Source organism: Penicillium taxi (genome assembly GCF_028828555.1).
Source record: "Penicillium taxi strain IBT 34144 chromosome Unknown utg000005l_segment0_segment0, whole genome shotgun sequence".
In the NCBI taxonomy this organism is placed as follows: domain Eukaryota; kingdom Fungi; phylum Ascomycota; class Eurotiomycetes; order Eurotiales; family Aspergillaceae; genus Penicillium; species Penicillium taxi.
This window is the reverse complement of record NW_026643207.1, coordinates 1,838,195-1,851,930: the sequence shown is the minus strand read 5'-3', so window position 1 is coordinate 1,851,930 and position 13,736 is coordinate 1,838,195. Positions and strand designations below refer to the sequence as shown.

General features: G+C 44.7%; 5 protein-coding genes across 5 annotated transcripts; 2 read left to right on the top strand and 3 right to left on the bottom strand.

Annotated features, from left to right (window-relative positions):
* Positions 1 to 209: 209 nt before the first annotated feature.
* N7495_008022 (uncharacterized protein) lies at positions 210 to 1,082 on the bottom strand (the record flags this gene model as incomplete). The annotated part of the gene is made up of 1 exon (XM_057210673.1): positions 210 to 1,082. One exon carries the CDS (start codon positions 1,080 to 1,082, stop codon positions 210 to 212), a length of 873 nt encoding a protein of 290 aa, XP_057060216.1.
* A 1,989-nt stretch (positions 1,083 to 3,071) lies between these two features.
* Positions 3,072 to 3,862, bottom strand: N7495_008021 (glutaredoxin family protein; the record flags this gene model as incomplete). Its single annotated transcript, XM_057210672.1, has 2 exons — positions 3,072 to 3,155; positions 3,212 to 3,862. The coding sequence occupies 2 exons, from the start codon at positions 3,860 to 3,862 to the stop codon at positions 3,072 to 3,074; spliced, it is 735 nt and encodes a 244-aa protein (XP_057060215.1).
* A 1,504-nt stretch (positions 3,863 to 5,366) lies between these two features.
* Positions 5,367 to 5,666, top strand: N7495_008020 (ferredoxin; the record flags this gene model as incomplete). The annotated part of the gene is made up of 1 exon (XM_057210671.1): positions 5,367 to 5,666. The coding sequence occupies one exon, from the start codon at positions 5,367 to 5,369 to the stop codon at positions 5,664 to 5,666; it is 300 nt and encodes a 99-aa protein (XP_057060214.1).
* A 1,667-nt stretch (positions 5,667 to 7,333) lies between these two features.
* On the bottom strand, positions 7,334 to 10,146 carry N7495_008019 (Aim21 family protein; the record flags this gene model as incomplete). Its single annotated transcript, XM_057210670.1, has 2 exons — positions 7,334 to 9,204; positions 9,258 to 10,146. 2 exons carry the CDS (start codon positions 10,144 to 10,146, stop codon positions 7,334 to 7,336), a joined length of 2,760 nt encoding a protein of 919 aa, XP_057060213.1.
* A 3,195-nt stretch (positions 10,147 to 13,341) lies between these two features.
* N7495_008018 (uncharacterized protein) lies at positions 13,342 to 13,545 on the top strand (the record flags this gene model as incomplete). Its single annotated transcript, XM_057210669.1, has 1 exon — positions 13,342 to 13,545. One exon carries the CDS (start codon positions 13,342 to 13,344, stop codon positions 13,543 to 13,545), a length of 204 nt encoding a protein of 67 aa, XP_057060212.1.
* Between the last annotated feature and the right edge of the window lie 191 nt (positions 13,546 to 13,736).

Sequence of the window (13,736 nt, the reverse complement as noted above, 5' to 3'; positions counted from 1 at the left end):
GAAGGAAGAAACATTTTACAAATTCCTGGTAAATTATCGAAAATTGAAGCTAGGTGGCGGGGTGGTAGGGTTGAAGCACCGTAAGTCAAATCTTGCATATTACCACATAAGATGGCTATTTACCACTACCCGACGACCTTTTTTTTTAGCTCCCCGACAAACTTATTATGATGTATCATATTACCCACAAAAAATGAAATACAGAGTTTTTATTGGCCGATAAGACGAAAAGTTCGTCGGGTGGTAGGGTGGCGGGGTCGACCCTGCCACCCCGCCGCCTGTATACTCGGCAATGTTGCAGGCAATGTTGCAGGCAATGTTGCAGGCTTGTTACGCAGCGTCTCGATGTATCGACGAGTCAACGGATGAGGAGCGTTTGGGGGGGCGAGCTGCCATAGCTCGAAGTCCACAACAGTGGTATTGATTGAAATGACCATTACCATTCGAACCCAGCCCTCGGACTGATTCAGCCACCAGGCAGCTGCTGACCGAAGCTTTCCAATTCCTTGCGAGAGACCCGTTTCGACAACGAAAGTAGGCCAGTTGGGAGGTGTTCTAGGGGCATTGAGTCGTGCCGGGGGCAAGAAGATCTGATCACCTTCTTTTCCTGCGGTGAGTTGAGCTGGCTTGTACAAGGTGGTTGTCCCCCAAGCTCGCTCAGTGCGACCAATACCCATTCCGCTCAGCTGCTCGCCAACAATCTCTCTGACCATGTCAGTGGCCAATTCATGTCCACTGCTAGGGACCACTTTAACTAGGGCTGAGGATCCGTCAAATTGGATACGGTAGTTCACACCAAGTTTGGCTTCTCGTGTAGCCAATTTTTCCATGATTGTAGGAGATAATCCAAAGAGGATGAGAAACTGGTTTGTACCTCCGTCATTGAGCAGTCGGAGGATATTCTGCACGTCATTCTCGACGTGCTTGAGGCGGGTAAAGGTCCGAAAAATATAGTTTGAGGGCAAACCATCCATTAATCCAGAGGTGGGGAGGCAGAGGTACTCATCACCTCGTCCTGCAGCGCTGACAACAAGCTTGACTTGCGCCATCGGAATAGAGTCTGAATCAGTCACTAAGGACATAATGACGGTCAGAAGTGTTAAGAAAATTTGAGGTCATCGTGGTAAAGAACAAAATGGGCACCTACTTGGATTTTGGAGGGGAAATATTTGGATAGGAAGGAACCATGATGGTTTGAAAATAACCAAACCACGTCATTATAAAATCAATTATCAACATTCATCTCTGATCAATTTTTATACTTACGGGTCAAAAGTCTAGCAAGTTGTATTTATTTACATCTGAATGGACAGAAGTGATCAATTTTGTTTCAAAATATTCATATAGAAATGAATTTTGTAAATAATTGCCTAGATGTTACGCTGGAGATGCTTGAGTGGTAGAAGATGATCTTGTTAGGGTTGCCTCATTTGTGTTATTTCCAAAGGCTTTTTGGATCTTCGCAAAATCACCAGCTAATAAATTGAATTAGATTCACTCCTTCTTACTTTTTTGTAAGGACTCACCATCGACATCCGAGACTTGAACATGTTCGACAACATCGAACCCAGAAGCATATATTGTGTACCGCAAACCTAGGATCTTATAGATATCATCAAATTTGAGGTATATCATTAACAGGGCGGGCAACTTAGTCTGCTGGTTCTTTACACCGTCACTAATGAATCAAACTCATCGAGGGTCATTTTTCCACTTTTGACATTATCCCAACCGTCTACCATCAAGTGCCAGCTTTTCTCCTTCTTGTGGGGAGCTGGCATAGTGAGTTCAATGAGTAATAGCTTGAAAAGTGGAAGCAAGATTCTAGAAAGAAAGAAAAGTGGAGGGGCGTAATGATGAAACCAGAGACAAGAGGTAAATCAAAAGCGCGACTGTTATTGATTATACTTATGATGCTAGCCGTGAATGGCCTAGTAATATTACCGTAATTAGATCTAGCTCTGCCATTAATGCCTCAGACCTCAATTTCGATTTTATTGATCTACCCGCACTAGTCTTAATTTAGTAGGCGGTATGGCGCGTGGGGGTAATCAATCTGATGATTGATTGATCCTATTCGGTCACATATGGATAAAGATAAGGTATCAAGGAACCAAAAAATATCTTCGGGTCCCATATGGGACAAGATTTTGTCCCATTCCCGTCCCATGTACATATCTAACCTTATCAAAAAGTCGCGAGATATTTTAATCTACCATAACCCAACCACCACATGACCCATTGAAATCCGAAGTATATTCCACTATCAATTATAACATCTGAAAATATGAACCTCGTACGAGCCCAAAAAGTCACTGGGATGCACTCAAGACTGACTGCTAGGATACACTCATGACCCCAACTTTTTCTATACTTCTAATTCGCTAGAATCGTATCCACTGGGATGCAGATGGGTTAGAACCAGCTTTCAATTTGCTTCAAATGGTAGACTTAGAAGAAACAAACATCTTTACATTATCTTTTTTGACACTCTGCGATAATAGTCATCGGTACGAAGGCCTCTGTCATCCCTATCCCTATATACCAATACTTACTGATCGAGAGATCGGTACTCAGACATTCTCTTAGGTATCTTCCAGAGTTAAATACGTGTCCATGGATCTATCTATATCTTTGAATAATCCACCACCATAAGCAAAATTAAACCTGAGAGTAAAACCCACTTATCATATATCCAAGACGTTACAATATGCTCGACCGCCTCCTTCTGGTCAGCTAGACACATATGTCCAGCATCTTTTACTGTCACGAAAGCAGTTTGTTTATGCCCTTCATCTTTGCGCCACGTTTCTTTTTTCTGTTTTCGAAAGAGTTATATCGGTGGAGTTATAATACCAATCAAGAAACTCGGTAGCACGATACTCAGCTTGACCAGAACAAGCAATTGCGTCGTAGACACGGATCTGCCCTGGGGTGTTTCTTTCATTGCGAAAAGTTAGTGTTGTTCAACTTATATGAGGATACCAGACTTGACCTACATTACAACATCTAGCTCTCCATTAAGATCGAGTGTATTAACTATTTATCTCGCCCTCATAAGTATCCCGAGGTCATGCAAAGTCCTCTGCAGCGACAGTTTTGCTGACAGCATACTGGCCCATGAAGCTGGGATTGGCGCTAATTTCCTCGCGGACCTCAAATTAAGGATAAGTGATGATGTTGCAGAATTAAAACATATCGGAGAACTTACGATATCTAATCCACCAACCAGCTCACCGTCGACCCATAATTGGGGAAATGTTGGCCAGTCGCCAAACTCCTTAAGACCCTCTCGAACGTTCTCATCGCCCAAGACATTAAAATAATTATAGTCGATGCCGTGCTCACGCAGAATCCGAACCAATCGTCGACTAAAACGGCACATGGGCGAATCGGGAGTTCCCTTCAAGAACAACATGACAGGGGCAGCCTTGACTAACTTCGTCAGACGCGCATTGAGTGCATCGTTCGACTCCTTGGATTTAAGAGCCGGGATAGTGAGGACAGTGGTCACATTGACGCCAGCATGGCGATTAAGAGCATCACACACTTTTGTGGGGTCAGAGCCTCTAATTAATTCCAGAACCTGGTCACTACGCAGGCAAACAACGGAAGGGGCTTTGGATACGCCGTGCTCCTTTGCGATATCAAGCAGCTCTTTGGCGTTGATGCTGATAAATGAGATGGTGGGTGGGTCACTAGCTGGGTACTGCAAGGCGATAGTAGACATAGTAGCGCTCATTTGTGTGCAGAAAGCAGTCCATGGAGTATAGAAATAAAGGACAAGAAGTGCGGAGGGCGAGAGTGTGGCTAAGTGCGACGAGAATTCGGCCTTAGAGGTGATTTCAATGAGCTTCGACATTGTAACAAGGTGACGGTGAGCTGAAACTAAAGCTATTACACCAAAGCTGATATAGAGAATCTTTAATAAAATGGTTTTGGGTGGAGTGCTCGGGACTTAGACGTTTAAATAAAAAGCTCTTGTACCCAATTCACTATGATGAAGATGGAGTGATTGTCAATTTGTCAGATGGTCGCTATAATCAGAGGTGTTTAAGTCACGTTCCAAATGGGATGGTTTGGGGGGGATGCTAGGGTGTTAGGAGTTGCACTGACAATTGGCCATAGCCATCGTCGCATCATCTTTAACTAGACTATCCTATATTCCTATATGTGAGAAATCCCATGCATCCTTCTGATTTCCTGTTTCTACCTACGAAGTTAGAAGAGTAGATTTGGCAGTCCCACTCTTTCTCCGAGTGTAGAAACCGAAGAATATCAAGGCATCATTTTTGTAGTTATACACTATTTTTTTTTTTAAATCATGCCTAGAATTTCTCGTCTACCTGTTCTCTCTGGCTATTCTTGAGTCTCATCGGATTCAAATAGGATAACGATACTAGAACTGAAGGTGTTATTATTATAAAAATCAGGGCAAACTATCCGGGTGCCCAGGAACTTATTTGATAGGCTGATTCATAGATCTCTGGCTCCCAGTCAATCTGATATATCATATATCAGTGTGGCGCTTTCTGCACATTCCCTGTCGTATATCCATCGAATTATAGAAATGACTTGTTTTATTGCCCTTGGAAAAACTGCCCCTAGCGCCAAGCTTTCGAAGCACAATCCACTAAGTCTCAAGATAATTTATGAAATATATGCCGGGACGAAGTACAATGGCCACTAAATTACCTAGTTAGTAGAAATTTGACCAATTATAACCCTAGAGTTATTTTTTTAAAACGCTACAAACTTCGCAAAGCCTTGGAAGGTCTATCCAAATCAGAAAATGTCGAACTTCCAGAGCCCCCACTGTGACCACATACAGGTATTGCTCCAAATCTGCACGGCACTACAGCTAATGCAGTATTAGTCCAAATCAACGAAGCGTCACGACGTACTATTAGATACTTACATCTTAGAGCTGTAGGTACTTACATGTCTTCGGCATAATTACCGTATGCCATGCCATTATTGCAACTTTAGATGATGTGAAATGAGCGAGCCTCTTGCAGAAGTTTTCGTGGATGATCCTGATTAAATCTTTTCACTGTACTGCCTAGTTAAGTCAACGATCATCCTGTCTGAATCGAGCTCACCTCGGTTCTACTTGGCTGGTGGATGTTAGGTCGCCGAATCTCGGAGTCAAGACTCGACAAAAAGCATTAAGGTCCACTTCCTTGGCAAATGTCCTAGCTTCTTTCTGTAGATACCTACAAAATAAGGTCACAATTTCTCACAGTCCCGCCTAAGAGTATAAACAACGGCTCAATCCCCACCCTTACCTCACATATTATCTTCCGCAGTACACACTGAGAATCCATCCTTCAGTCCAAGTCACCTAGTCTCGTTTTATTTTCATCATGGCCGTTTTTACCGTCACATTGCAAAATTCCGGCGAGGGCCTCGATTCCAGCTTTCAGTGTGCCGATGATACATATATACTAGATGCGGCTGAGGAACAGGGCTTCGACTTGCCTTATTCCTGTCGTGCCGGCGCATGTTCTACCTGTGCTGGAAAGCTGGTTTCTGGTACAGTTGATCAGGATGATCAATCCTTTTTAGATGATGACCAGATCGAGGCTGGATACGTCCTACTTTGCGTCGCCTATCCAACGAGCGACTGCGTTATTACCACACACAAAGAAGAGGAATTATATTGATAGTCTGGGGTGTCGTCATCGGAAAGGTGCTGCTCTTTTGTCAACCTTTCAGGGACAGTGGAGAACACTGTATATTGTCACTGAAATAACTATGGCAAGCCTTGTGTGTATCACGGCTATCTGAGAAAATTTCAACACTAAAGACGCCTTTATACATGACCACTCAAGCAACAACCGATACACCAGCACTACATTAGGAGCGAAGAACAAAGCAAGTTACGCATTTACCCTCCTAAATTTATTCTAGTCAATTTTTCCCATGTGTCAAATACACTCCTATAATGCTTTTCACTCTGTGTAACTGGTCGATACCCGATGATATGCCCAGTCTCTGGAGCATCCGGTCCCCAGGACTCCTTTTTCCCTCCTTAGTTAATTCTTCTTTTTTTAACAATCGGATCTTTACAGCGTACAAATTCCTGCATTTATCCCGTAACATTAGAATTAACTCAACCTTTTTATCCGGCGCCCTTGATCCCCACGCGCGGATCGGACATCATACGACGAAGTAGAAGCGGGACATATACGGTAATCTCACATCCTAGAAGCGAATGGCTCTAGCTTATACCACCACATCTGATTTGGTTTTAGATGTAATCGTAAAGCCTCTTGAGTAACAGCCTCAGGGTCAGGGTTAGAAACATGGAAACAGCTTAATTTTTTGAAAACGACCTAATCCCAGATATCTTCAAGGCAATGGGAATGGTGGTGTTGTTGACCAATACATCTCCGTTTGTGGAGCTTGATACCCATTTATATCCAAATTGCAATAAATAGCTTCATCTCAGAGAGTGTAGTATCAGACCAAAGCTTACCAAAAGACCAAGCACCCTTTAGATTCGCATATTTATTAGTATTCAGAGATAGTAGGTACCAGACTATATGTAAACTCGGTGAAAGTGAAGATGACATCCCGATGCCGGAAAGAAGAATCTCCGGAGGCCCAGTGAAACCCACCGTGTTCATAGCTAGGTAGTCATATGTTATCAAGAGAATTAGAGGCCCTGGACCCGCCTGAGGACGACACTGTAAACACAGAAGGAGAAGAAGAATAGGCCTGAATTTTGCCAAATCGATCATACTATGATTTACGATACCCATCATAATATCTGACCGTCTGTTACAGATTTAGAGACAAATCAAATATTCCTCGATGTGCCCGTGGATCTAGAAAAAAATTGAACGACTATGAGCTTGATTCATCGGCCTTCAACGAATTGAGCTATGAGCAAATAGACATGCCTGTAAATAAATTATGGGTTAGAGATTCATTGTGTTTCTTCTAATTTGTTCAGACCTGAATTCGTTCTTTGTTGCTACTAATCCGATAGCAGTCACGATGTGTTTTTTCAGATATCAACTACAGCTACGTAATACTACTTGGCAGTTCATGAGCTCCCAATTTATTCTCATTTTTAAAATAGAAATCCGCATCTAAGTGGATGCCAAAGTCTGAATTGATGAAGAGTTATGGGCCGATGAACAAAACAGCCCCTTTGTAAACAGCGAATATTTCAAAGGATTGATTGATTGTAAAGGCTGAAGAGTTACTTGGATCTTGTCAGTGCGATCGCAACTATAGATCAGAACGATATTTAATTCGTCAGATACTCAAATGAAGGTAAGGTATGAAATACATAAAAGCGAGAAGAAACAGAAACATCAAACTAAGAGGACTCTGTGTTTTCTTCCGACAGCTTCTTCTCGTGAGCTGCAGCGGAGAGATCTTCAAGAGCGTCTTCAAACTTAGTAGAAGAGCTTCCTGTTGGCGTAGCTTCGGTGGAAAGTGCCTCAGATGAGGGTTTCTCGGTCTCCTCTTCCTCCTCTGTGGAAGGAATCTCAACAGTAGGAGCGGTAACTTCTGGTTCTGGAGCCTTGATCGAGGCTGGGTTCGGAATTTCATCGACTTCTGTGGCTGCAGGAACGGCTTCAGGTGCAGCAGCAGATGTGGGAACTGGGTCGACGGGCTCGCCGGCTATATTCTTGGCAATCTCAGGAGCCCTGGAGGTCTCTGCGACAGAAGGTTTAACGTGCTTGTCGCTGCCGACAACAAGGTTACCGTAACCGATTTGCCAAACATCCCAGGTCTCTGCGATTTTGACCTCCGGAATGGATGGGAGAGTGACGTTTGCATTTTCTGTGGCAGGTTTTCGGCGGGTCGGACCACGAGCTCGGCCCTTGCGAGCATCGCTAAGCGGCTGTTTCTCTTCTGGCTCCTCTGGCTCCTTTTCCTTGGGCTTCTGCTGCTGAGGGCCTAGCTGGAGACGCGAGTTGAGGTCAGTAAGAAAACCGGCCTTGAGCGCTGCGATTTTGCTGCCACCCGGACGAGCTGGTACAATGGGCTTCGTTTTATGTGCAGCGGAATCATCTGTCGAGACCTCCTTGTTGGTTGAGCCAGCATTATCTGTTGAGCTCTGCGGGCTAGACTTGACTGGTCGAGAAGGGATCTGAGGCTTAGGTCGGCCAGGAATCAACGGAGGTGCACGCTTCTCTGTCGGTGACGTTGCCTGGGTTTGCTTCTGCGGGCGGGGTGGAATAAATGGAATGGTCGGTTTGGAGGGAACTTCGGGGCTCTTTATCTCGTCTGCGGCAGGTCCAACGGTGGTCACTAATTGTTGACTATCAGGAACATCTTCCCAGATATCACGACTAGGGAATCGCTGCTTCAGGTAATCCGGACGCTTAAATCCCTTGTTGCTCTCTCCGGCAAGAATATGGCTAGCGACATGATGCTGATCAATCGCAGGTGCTTGCACTATCCGTGCAGCCTCCTGTTCGGGAGTTTCGAACACGGAAGCAGAGTCACGCTTGGGAATATCAGGAGTGTTCACAGTAGCGTGAAGCTGCGCACTGTTAGGAGCATCTTCCCAAATATCCTCGCTAGGGAATCGGTGCTTGGACATGTCTGGGCGTTTCTTGAAGCGTTCTGACGCTGAAATAGATTGCTCCTTCGTTGACTCTTCATCGGGAAATAGTGGCTCGTATTCCACAACATCCTCGAGAGGAGTATGTGATTCGTCGTGTGAGTCAAACCGATTCAGCACGGGGACACTTTGCCCACCGGATCTGCTGTTAGAGCGGCTATGCGAGCTGCCGGGTGTCCGGCTATGGTATTCTCCATCCTCAAAGTTTCCTCGGGTAGGTGAAATTACAGGATGCTGATATGCCGATTCGGGGCGCACTTCATCGGCGGCCAGAATGGGCGTCTGATCGTCTTCATAACTTTCTTCAAGTATATTTGACTTCTCTTCAGATGGGGTGGGGGCAAACCCATCTGGGTGGTGCAAAGGGTGCTTGAGATCATCAACATGAATCACATCGTTATCCATTTGAGAGCCAGATCGGTTATGACGCAGCGAGGAACGGGAATTCTCCTTATCCGAGGCAGGGAAACTCATTTTCCGAAGGGGAGATTCAACGGATGGCTGGTTGTTATTCCGGGAGTCGGGTGGAGGAGACGCTATGCGTTGCATGTATTCATCAGAGGCCAGGAAACCAACTTCCTCTTCAGGTGTTCCAATCATAGCAGGTGAGGTGCCTAAGAACAAGGTAAGTCTTCAACACAGATCTCGTACATAAGAAAAGACTTACCAATTCCAGATCCAGATGAGGCTGAGCTTCGCACGATCTTGTTCAGATCCTCGCTACTCAGCGCCCAGTCAGGGCGGGGCGTACCCACACCAGGGCCATACTGGCCCTCTTCCTTGACGAACTCATCTGGGTGCTTTTCGTACCAAGCTTTATCAAACTTATCGTTAGGCACTCCATGTCCGTGCAGGCCGTAACTACCTGGAGGTAGAGATGCATCCCGAGCACTACGAGAACGGTGATGATTACGACCCTGGCGCTGGTTGCCTGCTTCCAAATACGGGCTCGGAGATGGTGCCTGTACATCACCCGCGTTAGGGTACATAGGAACCCTGATGCCATTTTCCTCTCCGAGTTGTGCAGAGAAACGACGAGTGGATGACGCATCGGACTCGGCCCGCGAGCCACTTGTCTGGGGATATAACGAGCGACTGTTACGATCCGGATCTTCGCGTGTTTGGGAGCTTGCACGGCCTACGCCCGCCGCCGCAGCTTGCCGGGAATCTGTGCGGGTTACCGCTTCCACCTTTGCTTTGGCACTTGAGATAGGTAAGGAGGGTCTTGGAGCATGAATCTTCAGTTCAGGGCCCACGTTGCGAGTCTCTGCCGGAGTCGTGTTGAGATCAGCATATTCAATTCCTTCCTCGCCTAGGGAGGGTATTGTGACGCTCGGCGGCCGTGGAGGTAGGTCGTTCGAGGTAGTCCGGTTGAGAGATGGACCACTCCATTCATTGAATGGAGAGGGAGCATAGCTGTCTCGCATTGGGGACGGGGATCGATCCAAGCGACGGTTCGTCGGGCGTGGGGGGATCTTAGGCAGATCTAGAGATGATTCCGGCTGAGGGGATCGAGCCGGTCGAGGAGGGATGGCCGGGACATTTTGGGAAGACATGGTCAAGGTATTTGTGAAGCTGGCAGATCCATAACATCATTAGCTTAGGTTGAGCATTGGCAGCCTGATAAGCGCCACGTGTTGAGGTATTGGCCAAGGCTATGCTCTAGATTCCCTGGAAACCCCATTGGAGTTGGAAGTACCCAGTTCAGATACAGCAAGTAATGTTGTGGAGTCAACAGGCCACAGGTGACCTGTATGGGGACCAAAGCAGGGCAAAAGACGGAGTATACGATTGTACATGGTAGCCAAGGGGAGGGGTATGCAGGTGATAAGGAAATAGTCAGATGAAGCTTACCCGGATTTTACCAATAAAACGGTCTAAGGACCAATTGAGTTGGAACAAAAGTGATGATCAAGAATGTGAAGAAGATCTAAGAAATTGAATACAGAGAAGTAAAGAAGGATGACATCTTGTTCTGCCACGACCCACCGAAGCGCGTGACGTGCTCTGTCTACAGTCAAGTCTCAATTTTTAGATTACCATTAATTACTGTATTATTACGACTTGAATTCAACTTTAATCCAATCTCTAATAAACAAACTCTATCATCAATGGGTTTTATTTTTCTAAAAAGAGCGCAATGCCACGTCTTTGCGGCATTTAGTGACCAGATTTCAAATGCCTCATATTAGGTTGGGCAATGACTTGCTGTGTATCTAACTAACCTCCGGCATGGCTTGCAGCTCATGGTGATCACTATTCCAACCCTATGGGGATAGTGGGACTGGTAATCATTTTGGCCAGACCTAGGATATTAATAGTGGTGTCTCGGGTACCTCTTGTACTCCGTACTATCAGTGGCTGTGCTCGGCCTCTAAATTGAGATTCAACTGCTATACAAGGTATGTCCCAAGGTTATACAAGCACGTTCAGAGTACTCAGTACTTGATTTTAGGTCTAACATAAGAAGCCAAACTTGTGTTGGCGCCAAATATCCTATCTCTTAGGATTGGTTATCTTAACCGATGCGGTAAACCTGCAACATTTCTCCACATTGCATCATCATACAACCTCCCACATCCACGAGTCTTCTGGCTATGATTCATCATATGACTAGCTAGAGAAATCTTGTATTGGTTTACCTTGCAGTGAACATATATTAATTCATGTACAGAGTACATTAGCTATCGAATAGCTTTGAAACCAATACAAGGGTCCACTCTCAACCGATAGTCTTACGGAGTACAGAAGTTTCAAAAAGTACGGAGAATTGCCACTGAATGTCTACATCAACACTAGTCCTGCATTTCAAATGTTGTTCCTGGCTATCAGGGTCAGCTGTTCAGTATATCTCTGGACATTCGAACCCCTGGAACCTAATATTCAGAATTTCCACCTCGTTATGACTGGCAAATTTTAGGATGCCGATCAATCCATTAATAAGTTGAAACTCATGGACTAGCATTATTTAGTTACTACATTAGTTTAGCGCCAGTGTTGTATTGCATTAGGTTGTCGAAGAATTCTGCACATTTTTGGCCACCTGGACGTCATTCAGTGTGACATCAATAGAGAGAACTTCAAAACAATGCAAAAAATGGTGATATTTCACTTTCCTATTATCTATACAATTAAAAAAAAAGATATACTTTGAAATTGTTGAGGAAACGAAAAAATGACAAGAGTGGGATTTGAACCCACGCCTACAATGTAGATCAGGACCTTAACCTGACGCCTTAGACCAACTCGGCCATCTTGCCAATTGGGTATAATGATCGAGGATTTTTGCATTTATTTGGCTATTTTGAACATTTCAACATTCATGGTCGAAAATAAGGGGGCTACCTATCCTGAGGTCTTTCCTCCATAACCTGAGAGGGGTTTCTTCTAGCACCAACTAGTTAGTGGCTAAAGGTAAAATAGTGGCGAAAGGTAGTGAAGAACGGGAAAGCAGAACGATAAAAAAAATATGTCGCCTACCTTGGTAGGTTTGGAGATATATATGGAGGTCCAGATGCGATCAAATCACTCCAATCTCACTAGTCATAGCTTGAACCATATCCACAGGTATTTTATTCTATGTATGAACAGGGTAAAGTGGCAGATGCGAGACCTCCAGGGTTATCCAAGCTTCCAAATAAGGACAGACCCAATTCATCATCCGTACCTGTAGATAATACCGACACCTAGTAAATATACATAGATAGCCCCCAGGTGCCATTGAATGTGTTTCTTTGTTCCCGAACTGCCATTGATCTGACTCATATTTATTGTTAGATGAAACCTATGTACTTGTGTATCTATGCACCAAGCTAGTAGTTTGAACAAACCTGACTAACCTTGGAACTGTCTGATATGGCTCAACTGCCTGAGCTATATAGGGGACTGGGGCCAATGTCGCCTCTAAAGTGATGTAAACAGAATTATACCCGAAAGCTGGCATTTAACTACCGAAGTATCTGACTCTGTCCCGATGCCATACAGAGATTAATGAGGTACTTTGACATTCAGCCCCCAACACCAATGTGATATTGTTATGCCGGCCTCGCAAAGTTCGATAGCTTCTAGGGTTACATGAACATTATGACCGGGGCCATAGAGCATGAACTAATAGTGGAGTATAATCGAGTCCATACGTGAATTCAAAGTAAGATATAAGAGCGTTGGTCTCCCACTTCCAAGGCTGTAAACATTTTTCAATTATAAGCATCTTCTATAATTGTTCATACTCAAGCCTGAATCATGAGATTGACTGACCTTGCTCTTGTGCTTTATTCCATGCCACAATCAGTCTTCGCTTATATGTGGACAGCTTGGGAAGGTTCGGAATTGGATTGGGCATATAGAACCGAATTCAGTTATCCGTCATTCCACTTTGAAGTCGCAAATAGAACTAGAGGAGATGATGATATCAACTATCACGAGGCTTGGTTGAACCAGGGTGATTGTTTTATAAACAAGAATGGCAAACTTATTGCCCAGAACTAGTGAGTCCCAGATTATTCCTTCACTTGGACCAATTGCAAATAAACTTACTAACTTGCTCTATAAAGTGGAGGGGCTGAGTGTTCCCGATGTAATACTGATGTAGGTGGACTCACAGGCATCGTTACTTGTGAATGTGAAAATGAAGCTGGCGAGGAGAAAGACAATGTGATTTTCTGGAGTAAGTGGATGGTTCGAAATGGTACTGGAGGATCCTTGTTACTTACACATTACTAGAAGAACATTTTTCAACAATCTCGAATACCATGTTTGCTTGTGGTACTGTTACTGTGACTGCTACTCCGACCACCAGTGGTTGGGAAACAGCAGCTCCTAGGACAACCAGAACTCCTATCACGACCAGTATTACCACTCCGTCCAGCACCATCACTCCGTCCAGGACTCCCAGGACTCCCACTATGTCCAGGGCTTCTTCTCCGTCTAGCATTCGCATCACATTCAGTGCGTGATACACCCGTCCAGGTAGAGATAAAGTGCTCTCTTTCTTCAATTTGTTATTGCAGTCAGCCAAGCATTGGAACATTAGAGCATAAACGAATAATCATTTTATATAGATTTCAAGATTTCCAAAGAGGGCGACATGTTGTCTACAACCTAGTTAGCTACATGTGTATCAACTACCTAGGCAGTTGATCACTAG